General features: G+C 33.2%; 2 protein-coding genes across 2 annotated transcripts; both read right to left on the bottom strand.

The window, feature by feature from the left end:
* Window positions 1–4856: 4856 nt before the first annotated feature.
* Window positions 4857–12352, bottom strand: LOC112744045 (NAD-dependent malic enzyme 59 kDa isoform, mitochondrial). Its single transcript, XM_025793512.3, has 19 exons — window positions 11957–12352; window positions 11003–11099; window positions 10638–10756; window positions 10396–10563; window positions 9455–9583; window positions 9102–9162; window positions 8646–8749; window positions 8478–8561; window positions 8258–8364; window positions 8015–8117; window positions 7614–7721; window positions 7433–7498; window positions 7186–7258; window positions 6981–7067; window positions 6792–6846; window positions 6624–6695; window positions 6097–6159; window positions 5283–5397; window positions 4857–5136 (listed from the first exon to the last, which is right to left on the bottom strand). Exons 1-19 carry the CDS (start codon window positions 12083–12085, stop codon window positions 5065–5067), a joined length of 1812 nt encoding a protein of 603 aa, XP_025649297.1. The 5' UTR covers window positions 12086–12352; the 3' UTR covers window positions 4857–5064.
* A 2682-nt stretch (window positions 12353–15034) lies between these two features.
* Window positions 15035–18064, bottom strand: LOC112744043 (uncharacterized). Its single transcript, XM_025793511.3, has 2 exons — window positions 17578–18064; window positions 15035–15363 (listed from the first exon to the last, which is right to left on the bottom strand). The coding sequence occupies exons 1-2, from the start codon at window positions 17761–17763 to the stop codon at window positions 15277–15279; spliced, it is 273 nt and encodes a 90-aa protein (XP_025649296.1). The 5' UTR covers window positions 17764–18064; the 3' UTR covers window positions 15035–15276.
* Window positions 18065–18327: the final 263 nt, after the last annotated feature.

Here is an 18327-nt window from a genome sequence, read left to right as displayed (position 1 = left end):
ATGCTCGTAGATTGTCCTTCCCCCGCAACGCAGGATCCATAGATTCCTATGTTTGTTCAGTAACATGTAGTGAATAACAGACATGTTCGTTTAATGTGCTTGACTTATCGCCTTTCACTAAGGAAGTAGCTCATGAGGAGGTTATGGAGAAGTTGATCCATCTAAGGTCCTTGAGAGCAGGCGCATATTGGGACGTTCCAAATTATTTGTGCAAACTTGAGGAGTTAGAAATATACAAACAGGGACAAGGGGACAGACATAAGTATTGGACAGATTAAACAGCTGAGACATCTTCACTGCAGTCACGAGTATTTGACACTATCACAAGAGGAAGGAACTAGGGACAAGATGCAAAATCTCCAATCTCCAAACCTTAATATGTGCATCTTACTCCTCAAGTAGAGTTTCTACTCAACGCGGGTTGCTTTCCCAACTTGATATCACTGGGTTTATATCTGTTTGATTTTGGGATAAAAGAAAAAGAACACTTGAGGAGCCTGCACTGCCTAAAATATCTGAAAAAGCTGAAATTAGAATTTTATGGTTGCCGTCTCTCGTTGGATGCAATTGCATTTCCGCCAAGTCTTACCAAGATTAAGTTGTCACATGTGAATGCCAAAGAGTTGAACTCCGAAGACATACATGCTTTGAGAAGGATTGCAAGCCTTAAAACCTTAAAATTGTGCGTTGCAAGATGTGAGGATAATCTGAATTGGGGTGGCCCTGGGAGTTTCCCGCAACTTCGAGTGCTTCACATGACAAGGGTGCGTCTCAAATGCCTTAGATTAGGAAATGGTTCAATGCCTCGTCTTCAGCGTGTGCACATTTGTTGGTGCCCTGAATTGAAGGACGTTGATAACCGAGTGCTTTCCTTGGCTGGTAACTTCGAGAGGGTGGAGCTTGACCCTTCTTCTTGGTTTAATATATGGGCTTATTAATAATTTGGGAGACGGAGATTTTTCATTGAGTAACTCAAACACCTTTTGGTTTGGTATGAAAAAAATTTTACCATCTAAACTAAAACATTTACATTTATTTTTGGTCTTGGAGTTAAAACTTGTTTATCATTAAACTATCCACATTATACACTTTCTTAAACCATGCGTAACATAGAATGTTTACACACCAAAATTGTCCTTTTTTATATATTAATTTTTTTAAAAACAATTAGTAAAACACCATGTTGTCAATTTATAATTGTAATTAATTGAAGTTATCAATTTTAAAATTAAATCAAAGTTATTGTTTAAAAAATAAATATACGAGTTAAAATCCATTTCGGTCCTGAAATTTTTACTCGGTCTCAATTTTGATTCCTAAATTTCAAGTTATCTAATTAAGGCTCCCAAATATTGGATCGTGACTCACGTTTACGTCTTGAGTTATCTCCGTTAACGGAGATCTGATGTGATACGTTAAGTTGCCAAATAAGAATATTTAAAACGACGTCGTTTTTTGTTTTCGCTCAATGTTCACTAAATGCGACATCGTTTAAGGGTTGGTTGGGTTAAAAAAGTTGGATCAACCTATATATTAATACAAAGACGAAACTTAACCATTCTTCTTCCTTCTCTTTTTCTTTTATTCATCTTTTCCACGTTTTTGTTCTTATCGCATGCTTCACTATGAGAAAGGAGAATCAGAAGTGCGAATAATATTCGTCATGTATTGGACTGTTAGGCGAAGTTATTAAACAAGTAGCATTAGTGCGGAAAGAAAGAGCAAAAAATCAGGTTAGGAAGTGAATTTTTTTTCATTTTTTTTATACTCTGATCTTAGCTTTTGTTTTGATTTGTGTTTTGCATTGTATTTTTCTATGCAATCTGTTGTCTATATCTAGAATATTATAAGTTATTGTATTTGAATGATACTAAAGTTTGTTTTTTGTTTTCGATGCTGAAGAAAAAATATTATTTGTATTTTTTTGTTGTCTTTAGATAAATGTTATTATGTGTGTATTATTACTTGTATTTAAAAATTTTATGGTTTAAAAAATAATGATACTCTGTTTTATTGTTTGGTGTTTGAAGTGAGTTCAGCCATTATGCTCTATTTTTTGAAATCATCATCGATTTTTTTTTTTTAATTTTGCAATGTATTTCAAACACACCTCTTAGACAAAATACTTTTACACCTTTGAGCAGCCAACAATGACCACATTTCCTGAGGAGCCCACATCCAAAACCTCAGTCCAACCCACCTCTGTACCTCCAGCCCAACCCACCTCTACACCTTTAGTCCAACCCACCTCAAAGTCTCCAGCCCAGTCCACCTCCAGCCCAGACCACCTCAGCCTATAGCCCAGTCCACCACTTTTGCACCTCCATCCCAGTTCATATCAATGCCTCCTTTTAGACCATGTTCTTCTAAAGCAAACTCCAATAAACTTGAGAAGTCCATTTCAACCACCACTACAAATTGTAGGCATTGTGTTTTTGGTTGAAATAACTGTGTTAGGCATACATTTAAGTTAAAACAAATTCTGATTGGATGTAAACTGTTTTAGGTATGTCATGTGTCCATGCATGTGTTACAATAGTTAGACTGAATGAAAATTTTGAAGATTATTGTCACACTTAGTTGACCATAGAATCATGTAGAGAAACATATGTGCATTCGTTGAATCCTATCCATGGACAAGTAATGTAGGAGAAGTCTCAATATAGTAGGCCTCAAGCTCCCAAAATTCAGAGGAAGTTAGGTCCTTTGAAGAAGAAAAGACGAACGGATGCAGATGAAGAGCCTTCAGGAAGTAAGAAGAGTAAGACTGGAGCAACGAAACTAAATAGAAAATATAAGGGTTTACTTGTACTTATTGTGGGACAAAAGGTCATATAAAGAGAAGCTACTCTCATAAAAAAACGGATGATGTTGCAGCTGCCCCTTGCTATTGCTGTAGCAGCGGTAATTTCTAAGAAGAAAAAAGGAGCTTCTAATGCAAATGAAATTATAAAGGGTGAATCTTCACAAGACGGAGAAGGAGAGGGTGACCTTGCTCCAGCCACTAATGTTACGCCCCAACGAATGTTAGTGCTCTTTCAGAGATTGTGCTTTTCCGGTTACTTTTTTTACAATAAGAAGATGGAGAAACAAGTAACCATTCAATTTGTCCTTACATTTATGGATTTAAGGTTTACTTTAATTATCAGTTTAATTATGTCTTAAACTGATGTGGACTTATATTTCACTCCTGCAACGAGGTCCAACAAACTACAACCTAAAAGAAAAGCATCTCCAGTTCCAGGATCAACAAGTATTGACCCAATGTAAGGAGCAAGTTTTGGAACATCCTTAAAGATGACTGAATTCATGAAATTTGTCTCTACACCAAAGATGAAACCAGCATCAAACCTCCTAAAAAGAAGTGACTGGATTTTCAGCAGTGATGGATATTATAATTAAGATAGTTGCTTTTAATTATATTTATCTTGTGTCACTGAAATATGGTTATGTATGTGTCCATATACTTGGCTATTGATGATTTTCTGGATGTATTTTGTTGATATTCTGCTATGTTTATTTTGACCAGTTTATTTTTTTCAATTAATGGCAAATAATGCCTTTGGATATTAGCTATGCATGCCTTTTTTTTATCTAATGTAGGAACTTAATTAAAAGTTTATGAATAGTACTAACATATTTAATATTTAGCTTTATTTTTTTACTGTTGCAATATTACATATGTATTAGAAGAGCTAAAACATACTTCTTTTTTATATTTGTTTTTTACAATGCTTCCATTCATACTAAACATATACACCATCAATTACGTATTTTTAATTAAAATTTAACCATACTTGCACCATACACAACGATAAAAAACACACCTAAACAAATAACCAAACTTAAAATAATAACCCTTAGTTTCAAATACCTAATTTCAACTTTTATTGTGTTAATTCTCCATGTTAAATTCATCTTCCAACTATCATCATTACTTGCAAGTTATGCTTTGCTTACTAAACTCTGTTCTTCCTCGGCATCTACCCACATAAAGAAACACACCACATTCTTCCAAAACTCTGTCAATTCTTCAACAATCAAGAAAATGAAAAAAAAAATTCCAACATACCCATCAACAAAAGTACTAGTAGCAACACATTGAAGAATAAGACCTTGAACTTACATTATAATTTAGACACTCATAAAAAGGTCTTCTAGGATTGGCATTCGTCCCAAACCACTAAAACACTGGACACATTTTACAACCACACCAATCAAGAATTTTCTCCAGTCTCCCACGATTAAGGTTTCTCACAGAAGCGCCATGAGAACGTGACCGCGCTGAGCTCTTTGAAGCTTGGCTTCCTGAACTTTTCATATTTCCAGCAAAGTTTCAAACATTTTGGAAAAAGAGGACTGCAAATTAGAGTTTAACATCTTTAAAAGGGTTAAATTGAATAGAATCAACTTTTGTCACATCATTCAACTATTATACATCCACCTTGACAAGTTGAGTGCCACCACCTTGACAACTTAAGCATGCCATATCAAATCTCCCTTAATGGAGATAATTCCAAAGACAAATGTGAGTCACAATCCAATATTTAGAGATTTTAATTGAATAACTTAAAACGGGGTTAAAATTAAGGACAAATAAAAATTTCAGGGGAGTAAAATAAATTTTAACTCATAATTATACAAATATAGAGTATTAAAGCCTATCTTACATTTGTTTCTAAGTTTTAATTTAAAAATTAATATATACTTATTAATAAGTATAAGTATAAGTATTATACATTTAAAATTCAAGAAAATTGATAACTTGAAATGTAATAATTTTTTCCAACTTATGATGTAAGTTTATAGTTTTACCACCCACTTCGATGCACATCAAAATTAGAGATAGGTAGGACTTTACAATGCCAATAAAATTTTATATCAACGGAAGTTAAATCTTAGATAAACACCGTTACATTGACAATTCACTGCTACAACAATGAACACATCTCTTTCAACCCTAAGCCCTCTACAACCATAAACGTTACAAGTTATGAGTTGCTATGAATGGAAACAAAAAATGGAAAAGAAGGCATTACTGCAGCATTGAGCTGCGTGAAGTGTTTACTTCTCATGAACAAGGGGGCTATACTCAGGGAACCACATGTTTTCTCTAACGTACCCCACTGTATCCTCCTGTAATCAGTGAAACAAAGCATGTGTTAGCAGTGGCTGAATATAAGTGAAATAAAGATGACATTTTCTTGTCAAAAATGGATAAAGATATTCTGATGCTCAACATTTGTACATATCATCGGTGAGTAATAAGATATTTTCCATACTTTTGACATGTGTGCAAGTTCTTTTGATCCTACATCACCATGTCCTTCAGCCAGCCCTTCTACAACTGCTGCTCTTAGAACAGCAGCCCCAACCTCTGCTGTAACGTTTCGTATACTGCAGCATGGAAAGTAGTATCAATCAGAGGAGGCTGTAGCCTATCATATAAACTATTAAGAAAATTTTATCCAATAGTAGAACTTCAAATTAGTCCTCAAAAGAGTTATAGGATATTGAAAACAGCCGTTATATCAAATTATCAACTTGCTTTGCAAAAGAGTAAAGTTTATCTCAAGTTGGTCCAAAGGAGTTTGACATAACTTGAAATGATAGTTTAATTTCAATAAACAAATTAATGTGACAGATTTTTTCTGAACCAAATCAATATCGCACAACTCTTTGGAAAACAATAATTGTGTCACAGATCTTGAGAACCAAGATGAGATCCCACAACTCTTTCAAGGTCTAATTTGGAAAAGGCACCAAATATCCAAACCAAAACTATATGTTGTCAAAAATACTATTTGTACACTAAAATCAACCACCATGTATTTGTGTATAAATACATGTGTTATTTAACTCATTTTCAATGTCTATTTTGTATTCCAATATGTATGTTATACTAGTGGTTGATTTTGGTATACACCTAGTATGGTTGTATCGTTATATATTTATTTTCCAACAGTGTATCCATCCAAAAGTTGTGTTAACAAATTGAATTTCCTTTCTTGCAGTGATTCATAAAGGTACTAGGGAAAAAAGGAGACTAAGAGAAAATAAAAATCAAATGATGACAAGGAAAAGGGGGAGCATTACCAATCAATTGATGGATACAAAATTCCTTTATGGATATCTTCCTCAGTCATGTATGAAGCAAGACTGTGAGAAAGACAGCATGTTAGGTATTCATTAGAAAAAGACAAGTGGCATCTCATTAAAGGAAATATTAAAATGGCATATGAAACACAATGAAAAGAAAATGTAATAAGTTTGTCACCCTATAGCTCGTAGAAATTAAAAAGTACTAGAGCTTAGCGCAATGGACTATCATTTATGGCGTTTATTTACACCTTTAACATCAAAATCCTCATCATATTGTGCACATGTATTAGTGTTTTAGAAAAATCATTTCTCGAACATTAAGATATATAAAGAAATGATTTAATTGAAAGGATATAGGAAACAGAAAGAATAATAATTAGACGAAACATAAGACAAGGTCAAATGGCTGAAATGTTATTCCTAAAACCAGAGCGTCCCTACATACATCAAATAAGATTATTTCCTAAACTCTCATTGATACCAGGTATGGCTTAAAAAGCAGCATGTCCAGATTAACATACCATTCAGCTGCTTCCTGCAACATTCCATCCGTTATGAGACGAGCACCTGACAGAAGTGTTCCCAAACCAATCCTGAAATGGAAAATCACAATACAAATGACACCAATGTTCCACCACAAGAGAAAATTGATGAATAATTTTAATTTCTAAGCTGCAAATGCACCCTACCCTGGGAACAGGTACATGTTGTTGGCTTGATTTACATGGCCAAATTTTCCATCACCTGTGTGCAATTGAAAATATCGACCAAAATAAATAACAATATTCATCTTATGAAGCCTTTTGCAGCTGAGGAGAATCTGAACAAGACAAGATACTTGAATTCAAAACCAATTAATCACAGGAAGATGTACTTACCAAGATTTACATTTTCGAAAGGGCTTCCACTGGCAAACACTATATTTTCTCCCGCATGGTTAAAAGCATCAGTAGCAGTGCATTCAGCTGTCCGAATAGCCAACACGAAAAAAGGAGTGGGGAAAAAAAGAAAAAGAAGTTAAAAGGAAAATTGAGGACATTATTAAGCAATTGTGAGTGCTTAATGAGCCTTGTACAAACAAACCATTCATTGTGGGATTAGACATTGCAAAGATAGCAGGTTTTGTTGAAACAGATTCTCTCATTGCCTTAAGCACCTGAGTTGAATCTCAACCATTAAAATTAAGGACTTAAATACAGTAATAAAGCATAAGATTCAGAACCTAAAGCTGTGAAACAGACATTTTCAAACATGTCTGTTGCATTTAAGTAATAAATATATTTCCCGAGGAATATGACATAATAAAAGTGTTAGTATAGTAGGTAATGACCTCCTCATTGAAAATACCACCAACCCCAGACAATCCAACAAGCACATGTGGCTTAATCTTCTTAACCTAAAGAAAATAGGTTCAACATTTAAAATAGTTTAACTCTCTTATAGCAAAATAAAGTATTAAATACATCATAAACATACTAGATCCAACTGAGTTTTCCACAAGTAACATTTACCACTTCAATTATACTAGCACCCTCTGCAAGACCTTCTAGGTCACTTTGGTGTTTAGCAAAGGGAACTGCAGCCGGATCTAGATTGCTCCTTTCTGTTGTGACAAGACCCTGCATTCAGACATCATGTCATTAACAACATACTTAAATAATGAATCATATAATATAATCTTCACAATCAAATCACGTTCATATGATAAAGTAAGAGAATCGATAGAGGAATGTACTCAGACAAAAGTAATTTGATGATAGAAGATAAGGTGATAATTCTACTATTTGGATAAGAAAAAACAGCACCAAAATCATGAGTGAACTAGATCATATACTGTGGTGAACACAATTACCGTTTGAATACTTTAATTTAAAAAACTAGTTATAACACTAGTAAGAAGTTGGAAGCGTACATTCTTATCAATTAAATAGAATTGACTTTTGGCAGCTGTTTCACTGCACCCGGACATCCTTGAAACTGCCTGGACAGCCATCTTAAGAACACCAAGACCTGCACTGAAAGGCAGGAAAGAAAACATGTAAGGCAGAACTCGACAGTAACATGGAAGCAATCTTAAGGAATGAAGAAGGAGCAATAATGGGATAAACAAAGTGGACACTATTAAGAATTACATCACAATCAATTTTGCAAGTACCTCCCAGCTCCAACCACAACTATCTTTTGATTCACAAAATCAGACAATGGTCGACCTTGGGCTCTTACAGTTCCCAGTAATCCGGCAAGTGCAACACCAGCAGTGCCCTGTTGGACAATGGACATGAAGAAAATTGAACTTCCATATACTTAAAGAACACAGTGCATTGCTTAAAACCTTGAAGATTGTACACGTACTAAATATTGCATCACTTCCTCACCTGAATATCATCATTAAACATACAAAACTTTCTGCGATATCGGTACAAAGTTTCAAAAGCCCACTTCATTTGGAAATCTTCAAACTGATAAATCAGCCAAACATCCAGTTACTAAATTAATCAAATCTAAATTGAACATTGAGAACAATATGGTCTAGAAGAAGAAACCTGCACAATAGCCTTAGGCCAACGAGCATGGACAGCTTCCATGAATTCATCCACAACTGCTAGGTACTCTTCACCTTCCAACCTAGGTTGTCGAACTCCCAAATCTGTCACATTGAAATCATGTTAGAACACAATAACTTTCACGATGTAAATTAGGATGAACTATCATCCTAGTTCTCTACACGATCACCAAAAATGTGTAAAACAATTGAGGAATTTTACCCCAACACTCCAAAAATCAGGAAGCAAAAGTTAATTATGTTTATACTAAGCCAACAAGAGTGAAAGAGTTATTTTCTGCAAGGTATTAAAACTGAAAGGCAACCACAAAATCTAGAATGCTGAATAACATCATAGTCCTCTTACATAAAAAACACGTCCTCGGAAAAAACAAGAAAGGGACAACCAAATTAAGAGATAAGCGAACAAAACATCTAAAGAAACAGTGTTACTTACAAAGTGGATCTTCAAGTAGCTTTTGATTGTTTGTGCCAACATCTAACATAACTGGAAGTATCTGCCACAAGAAAATAACAAACAGTACAAGTTAAGAGTTATGGTTTGCTAACCAAGTCAAGTTAAATTTAAAGAGAAAGAATGTGCCTAAAATTTAAATTATCACCGATAACAAATAGTTATAAGTTATAACAAAGTCAAAATTTGACAAAGACACCATCGAATCAATAATTAACTAAGCAACAATGAACAAGATTAACTAGAACCAAACATGCCAGCAAACATGTGGAGTTCAAGTTGAAGAGGAAATTAGCAAAGAAGAGAGATATCAAACTAAAGGAAGAAACACATACTCTTTGTGGGTTCATACCAGCAGCAGCAACATACATATCAAGTTTTCCTATTGGTATTCCAATCCCTTGAACTCCAAGGTCACCTAAGCCAAGAATACGACTACCATCTGTCAAGACAATCATATCTACCTGAAATGGTGGAAATAAATGATTAAAACCAATAATGATAGATAAACAATTTAAGGCAGGCCAGGAAGAAGTTTGCTACTTAATGATAATGAATCAAATTCTTCTAAAAACATGGTGAAGAAGATAGTCACGTAACAGTTGAATAAATCAATTTACCAGAACATTTATCAAGTTGAGAAATAAGAATAAAATACTGTAACTGCCTGCATAGTTCCTAATTTTTTATATGCCTCCAGTCTGTTTTATGAACCTAAAACCTAATAACAATAATAAAATACATTGTAAACCTATGTACTTCTTTTGTCCCTTAATTATTATGAATTTTGACATACTACAAAATAAATCATAAGAAAATATGACATCCAGGTCAGATGAATTCAATTTTGATGGCTACTCACATAAAAATGTCAAAACATCTAATGGTTCTTAGATATCATCTTCACATGAAGACATGTGAGTAATCACCTTCAATTTTATCCATAAGGAATGCAGAATTTACAAAATTCAGGAACAGAATTACTTATTTCAAGTATTAAAGAAGTTCATATAGGTTTTAGTTGTTCCAACTTCTAGCTGCTGATAGCGTGTTTGGTAAGTTTGGTTTAGCTTGTCTCCTGCAGCATATGTCCAAACCATGGCCTGGTTCTTTCAAAATGCTAAACTAAACATGCTTTAAGTACTATGATACAATCTTGAGCAATACTTTTTAGATATCATAAGGGAAGAATGAAAGGGGAAAAAGCCATTGCCATATTTCAATCACGAATGAAGAGAAAAAGGTGTGGCATTTACCAGGGTTAATTCAGTACTACCTGATTTGCTGGCCAGTTATAGATCATCGACATCATCTCTCCTTTATCTTTGGCACTAAAATACATTCCACGTGGGCGCCTATATAACCCTGAATAATTTTGACACACTAATCCAACTGTAGGAGTATAGATTATTGGTGCAAACTCTTTAATATTATCAATAAGAACCTGAAGAGGGCAGGTAACAAATAAGATCAAATGTCCTTATACTCTAGGATTAAAAACTTAGTGATGAAACTCACTCTGTAGTACAGAGTCTCGTTCCTGTCATGCAGTCTATTTAAGATTCTCCATTTCGCTAAGGAGACAAATTTATCTGATTGGCCCCGGGTGTTCTTCTCCAAGGACCTGTATGAATTCACTGAACGAAAAATAATAAATTAAAATAATCAGCTGATTTAAGATTACTGAAGAAGGAATTAGAGACAAGTAAGAAACAGGAATTCAAAGCTTAGATATTAGCATAGATAAAACAGCTATAAGAACAGCAACAACTAAGCCTTGTGTCGCTAAGTATAGTCAGTTACTACAAGGATCAAATCGAACAACACCAAAGTGCTAAAATAGTTCTAAAAAGATAATACCCAAAGATCAGTATCAAACTTACTGAAACGTTCATATTGGTGCTCGAACGATATGACACGAGGAGGAAGGAGACCCCGAAGCCCCAACCGATCCCTTTCAGTCAAGGGAAACCCAGTATCCTATATTTTTAGAGAATTTAACAATAAATATATAAATAAATAAAAAGAGAGTTTTAGGATGCAAAACATAAACCAAAGCAACGTATATCAGTCTACCAGATAGAGAAAAGGTTCTCATCAAGCATAATTTCGTAATAAATCAACATTTTCAACGTTTAAACAAACTTCAAACAAATGCAACGTAAAATCTCTCTCTCAATATAAATAAGCAAGCAACTATAAAAAATTTGCTCCAATGAGTTAGCACTAATTGACATCAAATTATCTACTTACATATACACATTAGACGATTTTTTTTAAATAAATAATTTCATAACAATTATCAAAATGTCATCCAAAAAACTCTGGAAACAACTTTTTGAGCACAAGAACTATCATATTCTATGTCAACACTCATTCCGTTGCCTAAACTAATGGTTTTCGCTAAAATATTTATTACTGAACTATTACAATCAGCACCGCTGCCTTTATTTCATTCTAGGCTTCAAGGCTAGTTTTCTATAAAAACTCATCCTTAATTGGATATAACGAAAAAAAGAGAGAAAGAACATAAAAATCAATAAATACAATTTTATCTTTAACAAATAGAAAATAAAAACTATACCATGTGAAAAACTCATCGTTTTAGCAATCATTTCAGCTTAAACAGTTAGTTAGTTCGTTACTTCCTTTCCGTCAAATTAACGAAAGTAAAATCATAAACTCAACATCTTCATTACAAAAAAGAATAAAGTATTAATAAGTGAACATCTACATTCTCGAAATTCAAAGCTGAAAAGAGAGAGTTGCGAACTTCAAGTGAGAAAAAACTACGATAGATTGCAAGTGAAGCTAAATAAAGAGAAAGAAGTAAAAACCTTGTTGAACCATGGATCGTGCAGGATATCTGCACCGCGCTTGTGAACCATACACGGACCTGGAATCGCCGTCGAGAACCGCCGCGATCGGGCCAAACTTGTTGCGGCGAATCGCGCGAGCTTCCACATTACTGATAAACCGATCCGAAAAAAGCTCGAACGCACTGCAACGACGTAACTAGCTAAACAAGAAGAAAAGAAAACAGAGAACGAATGTTTTTGGTTTAATGTCGCGATTACGTGAACTGAAGGAGGCACATTTTCCCGAGAAAGTGAAAAATGTTCGGTATGATTTTCCAGGAAAAAAGAGGTAGTTGAAGTGCACGTGGTGCGTGGTTACTATATATAAGGACTCTGATGAGTATTTTCTTCTTTTTTGTTTTTTGTGTGTGATTTGTGTTTCGGAAAGGTGGAACAGTTTGAAATGTTCGAGTGGCGGAACGCAGGTGCTGCCCGAGAGAGATTCGGGCAGGGCACAGAGGGTTTGCTATTGCTGGAGGAAGCTGCCCGTGTGAGATCTGGGTAGGGTCTGAAAAGAAAGAGAGAGAGAGGGGTCACTGTCGGTAATTAAGAAAGATAGCGACCAACCCTTAAATTCGATTTTAGTACAATAGTTTTACTTATTTTAAAAATTAAATTTATTACATTTTAAATATCAAATCATAATATATTTCTGGTAAAAAAGTTTATATTTGTATTTGTATTTATTACTTATCCAATTAAATCCTTCTACAAGTTACGATGTTATATATATACTAAAAAAAATCATCAAATTAGTCTCATATATAAAATACAAATTAAAATACACAAATATATATTAAAAATAAATTAAAAAATACATATATTTATATAAAAATATAATAACTAATTTTTAGTGTGTACATAATATTTTTTATTATTTTATTTACATATTGATAATGGTTAAATTCAAAGATAATGATTAATCTAATTGATTTCTTTACCTATTAAATGAGCAAAATATATAGAACTTAACCTTAAAAACCTTAGATTGAATTTTAGGAAGAGTTAAAAATTAATTTTGTTATAAAAATTAAAATATTTTATAAAATAAATTTAACTGAAATTTAGATATATAATTTATAGAGGGAAAAAAAAAGAGAGACAGGGAAGTTGGGGGGGCATTGTCCCTTACTATGAATGAGGCTTCGTCCCTTGTCCTTAGTTAAGCTAATACAAACCCTTACTAACTAAATTAAAGCACATGTTCCCTGTTGGTTACTTGGAAAATGTAAGGAATCAATATCTTTAATGTAAGAGAAAACGGAGTTGGCTAGCATTAGTTCAAATATTAAGGCAAAAACAAGGAAAAAAAATGTTAATTTCTCAATTCTAAGTTGATTCATGATTAAGATAAAAATTTCACTATATTAATGTTAATATTTTATTCTAAAAAGGTAAAAATGCTACAAGAAATATTAACAATTGTATTAGAAAACTATGTTAAACTACAATTACGATTTTTATTGATATTTATATTCAGAAATTGACCCAAATAAAGTGGTTTTAGAAATAATAAAAAGTGTTTATGAATGATTGTACAATAGTTGGGGGGGAATTAGTTTTATATCTAGCATTGTTATAGAGAACATGTAAGCTAATAGAAAGTTTAAGTTTGAAGCAAGTAAGGAATATGTCATATTCCACATTTGATGGCCAGGAAAGTGAGCAAAACAGCCTTATTTTGGAACCATTCACCAAAAGTTATGAGCAAACCTGGGATTGATTGAGACCAGAGAAGCATACAAAGCTCAAATAATTTGTTATTCGAATACAATAAAACATTCTGTTTTAGAAGTGGTTAGAATAACTTGGTTCATAGAATAAAAACCATTAAACCAAAGCCTTTCTTCTCATGGTTAGGGAACTATTAGGAAGATAAAATGGCAAAAAGGATGCAACTAGGAGGTTGATTTAGGTTGAAATCAAAGGAATTTGATTCCATTATTTTAGTGCAATGGATGGATAGAGATTGACCATTATAAAATATGGAACCAAAATCAGCATCAACACATTCTATTCCTTTGTGAATTTTTTCAGTGGATACTGGATAACATGGCATTACCACCAGTTTTAAGCATTGGATTCTTTCTCTCATGCTGCTCAAAATTGTTTTGACTAATGGCTAAATATTAAAAAAGAATAGAACAATTATTACATTATATATGGTTAAAAAAGGATAATCTATCTATTACAACTAAACGAAAAGGACTTATGATTAGCACACATTGTTTTCCTTGTTGCCACTTGCCTGTAGATTTCATATTTCAGAATTCTTATCATGCATTAGTACACATTGTTTTCTTTAGATATTGTAATTCGATATGCCAACATCACTTACTTTACATCCTAATTTGTACATTTGAACTCACCAAATAATTTCCTTGGTTAGTAGTTTATAATTATTGGTTACTCTTCTGTTCCTCATTGGGACAGATCATTAAGTATAGAGTTAACTAGTGTTGATTCAAATATAAGAGAAAAAAAAAATGTTATTACTTATTAGTCACCTAATATTTTTTCTACAATATTTCTCACATTAGTAAACATATACCATGTTTATCATTCTCTATAACGCATGTAGGTTCAAAATTATTATTAGAGAAGTAACAATCCAGGTTCTTAATTATTACATTATCTAAGCATAAAGCTCCAGTTTTTCACTTCAGCAATGAAAACAGATTAGATTATTTTTCTACTATAATACTTGTGGAGGGAAAAAAACATTAAACTGCAAATTATAGTATTAAAATTAACAACTATGCTAGGTGTACAATAAAATGAAACACTAAAATCAGTCACCAGTATAGAATACTCATTGAAATACAAAATATACATTAAGCATAAATTAAACTACACATGTATCAGAAATACATAATAACTGATTTTATTGGTTAATCTTAGTGCACAAATAGCGTTTTTGTAAAATTAAAGGTAGCTCAAGTATAAACTAATAAAAGCATGTCAAAACCTGTAAAGGCTGTCTCTGTCTCATCTCTCGACAAAAGATAGACTCTAATATACAAAAAGAAAACTATTGGCTCAAACACAAAAAAGATATAGGCAAAATTGACAAATAATCTCATTTAAAGTAACCAACATGAGCAAATTATTGTAATTTCATGAGTTCTAAAATGGATGTACCCATAATTTAAAAAAAAAAAAAAAAAAAAAAAGCATGTCCATTACATGATCCAAGGCTTACTAAACATTAACAGTAATAACAACACTTTAAAGTTGTTCATATGCTCAGCATTTTAACAAACAAATCTGTGAGCACCCGCGACAGCGATCAGATATTATCATTCAAAGTCTTTATAGTCTTTAGTTCCAAAGTTCTTGCACCAGATTTGGGAAGGGATCGGCCGAACAGGATGATGTGGCCGTTGCTGAAACATTAAGAAAACAATTCTTCTCAGCCAACAGATCCAAAGTATAAAAGGAAAGAAAACAATGTGTCATCCCTTTTTCATTAGAAAGAAAATTAAAGAATAACATACAACTTAAAGAGTTGAACCAACTTTTTTCTACCACTTAAAAAATGAGAAGAAAAAGTTCAACTCATCCAGCCATTCAAACTTGAAAGTAAATCAAGGGTTGAGGTAAAAACAGATCAACATTCCATTTTGTATCCACCAAAATTCTGGAAGCCAGAATAAAATCCAGATGGCTGATACAGAATATGTTCCAAGCTAACAAACTATTAAGCATTATTAAAAGTTAGACATTAATAGTTAGACATTAATATACAAGGTTAATGCTTTATAGTGGAGGATAAGTATCTGATGTCTGAGAGACATTCATGGAAAAATATGGATAATAAACAACCAATTTCAAATGACCATAAACATCTACCATTGCCACTTGTAGTTTAGATATATGCTGATGCATATATACCTTTATTCCAAATTTCCACCTACAGGTTCATATTTCAGCTAGTAATTTACCAATACTTTCTAGAGTAACATTGCCATTTTAGAGTAACTTTAAACTTTGATGGTTAAACATCTTATTCACAGCAATACGACCTTACTTTTTTAGTTACAACAGCAAAAACTAGGCCTTATTCCAATAGACGGGATTAGCCATACAGATCAAACAACCCATAGTATCTCTCTCAATAACTGCCTCAAAACTTTTCTTAGGTCTGGCTATATCTCTAGCTGCAAAACTACCCTCCATCTAATCCACTCTCCTTATTGGAGTCATACCAGGTCTTCTATAGGATGAGATTTTACCATCTAATCCGTTCTATTCCAACTCTCTTCCTGGTACATTTATTCCAAATTCTATCTAGTTTAATGTGTGCACTCATCCATCTAATCACCCCCCATCTGAACAGCTTCCTACTCCACATCCTCATCATCTCAATTAACATTCATTCTCACACAACATCCTCATCTCCTAAAAGCTGAGCAAAACTGCTCAATCTTCATTATGAATTAAAGGAACGCGGGGGAGATGGGCAAAGCCATGCACAACTTCTTCAACTTTATAGTAATAACCATTTCTCTTTTGGAAAGTTTTTAATGTGAGAAAAGAATTCATTTCTACTTGAAACTCAATTCTATGATTTGAAATTACTTTAATATACTAGTAGAATTGAATTCAATTTTTTGGTTTGGAATGATTTTTAAACGAGTTGAATTCTTCTTTTACAACTTCACCCTTGATAAAATCATTTTCATTAAACAATCACTTATAAATAGGGATATTTTTTACATTTCAAATGTTAAGTATGGTTGTTGTGAGAATTAATTTGGAAATCAAACCCTTTTTGGTCTGATTTATAAACAAAGTAAAAATGAGCATTGAAATTTAATTCATTTTTATCTGTTCCAAAACATGAAAAAGAATTCCATTATTGAGTGAATACAAATTCTTGCGATTCCAGACATACTCTAAAATTCGGATAGCCTGGTAGCGTAGCAACATAACCCAATTACGATAGATTGGAGAAAAGCAGAAAACAATTACATCCTTTGAATTAAATAAAGCCACAATTTATAACATGCTTTTGAGCTGTAACTTAATTCATCTGCAAACAAACCCAATTTCACAAAATGCACAAAGTGAAGCTAGAAAGCTATAATGACAAAATGTGAATAACAGTGCCCGCTATCCAACTGAATGATTGATAAAAAATCTAAAAATCTAAACAAATGCTTGATCAAGGTGAAAACAAGGAAAACTGGCTGAAAAGGTTGTTGTTTTCATCTTAGAGATAAGCAAGAGAAACAGAGAATAATAATGTAATCATCAATCTTAACATAGATCAACATTTCAGCATTCTAACTAACAATGCAAAATAAACAACTTTCAAATCTCAGGCTCCAAAACAATCCTATGTTAAAAAAATAAAAAATAAATAAAGAACAAAGTTCAATAGAGTAATCCTAAATCCTTAGCCACCTCCAGAATAAGATACTAGAAAACCCAGATTCCATTAACACACCTAGAATTCCCAAATAACACAAACTGATTGCGCAACCAGTCAATAAAATCATCAATCAACAAACCCTAAAAAATCCACCTAAACATTCAAAATTTCTGCAACAAATTCAACAGAAAAAAAAATAAGATCATAGATTGGGAAAAGGGACCTCGAGCTCCGCGGATTTCATAGCGAGTGGGACACAGATGAGGAAGACGCCGAACATGGCTATGGCGGTGTTGCGCCTCCAGTGCTTAGGGCGGCAGTAAGGGCCTCCGGTCATGCTCCATACTTTGCTCCTGAAATCTCCTCCATGAGCTCCATGGCCGTGATCTGCAGCTCCGCCTCCTCCCATGGTTCTTTCCGATTCGGTTTTCTTTCGGAAAATTGGTCACAAAATGGAGCAAGAGTGGTATGAGAATGAATGTGTGTGAGAGTCCAGGTTAAAATGTTTTATTATTTCAAAAAAAAATATGTTTTTGGTTACAATTTCAAAAAATTTTAAAAATTGATAAATTGACCCTTTTTAATTTTAGAGTAAAACTTTTTTGAGAAAGTCTAGGAGGTCAGTAATTTTTGTGTTTTGTGACTAGCACATAATCATCAAAAGAAAAGTGAATGATCTCCCACCATTGAATATAATCTCAACACCATTAAAAATATTATTGATGACTAATTGATGGTTACAAAACACAAAAATTACTGTCCCTAGCACTCCTCTCCTTTTTTTGGTCCTTATCCATTTTCAATTTGAAGTTTTGGACAATTCTTTAAAATAGAGACAAATCGGTCCATAAAATTCAATTTCATTAGACAAATCGACCCTTGTGTAAATATTTTAAGTAAAACTTGATAAATTTTACTTACATATGTTAGGTTTTTAAGTTGAGGAAGACACTTGTACTACACTTAACTGAGG

The sequence above is a fragment of the Arachis hypogaea genome, chromosome 14 (genome assembly GCF_003086295.3).
Source record: "Arachis hypogaea cultivar Tifrunner chromosome 14, arahy.Tifrunner.gnm2.J5K5, whole genome shotgun sequence".
NCBI lineage: Eukaryota > Viridiplantae > Streptophyta > Magnoliopsida > Fabales > Fabaceae > Arachis > Arachis hypogaea.
The sequence above is the reverse complement of the archived record's forward strand: the minus strand, read 5'-3'. Positions and strand labels throughout refer to the sequence as shown.

What these genes read in the sequence shown, in the direction of transcription:
- LOC112744045 (XM_025793512.3), bottom strand. Translation starts at nt 12,085, where the DNA reads ATGTGGAAGCTCGCGCGATTCGCCGCAACAAGTTTGGCCCGATCGCGG. An exon ending in ACGAGACTCTGTACTACAGA is followed by an intron (nt 10,564 to 10,637) that starts GTGAGTTTCATC and finishes TGCCCTCTTCAG; the next exon opens with GTTCTTATTGATAATATTAA. An exon ending in TTGTATCCATCAATTGATTG is followed by an intron (nt 5,398 to 6,096) that starts GTAATGCTCCCC and finishes TCCATGCTGCAG; the next exon opens with TATACGAAACGTTACAGCAG.
- LOC112744043 (XM_025793511.3), bottom strand. Translation starts at nt 17,763, where the DNA reads ATGGGAGGAGGCGGAGCTGCAGATCACGGCCATGGAGCTCATGGAGGA. An exon ending in TGAAATCCGCGGAGCTCGAG is followed by an intron (nt 15,364 to 17,577) that starts GTCCCTTTTCCC and finishes TTAATGTTTCAG; the next exon opens with CAACGGCCACATCATCCTGT.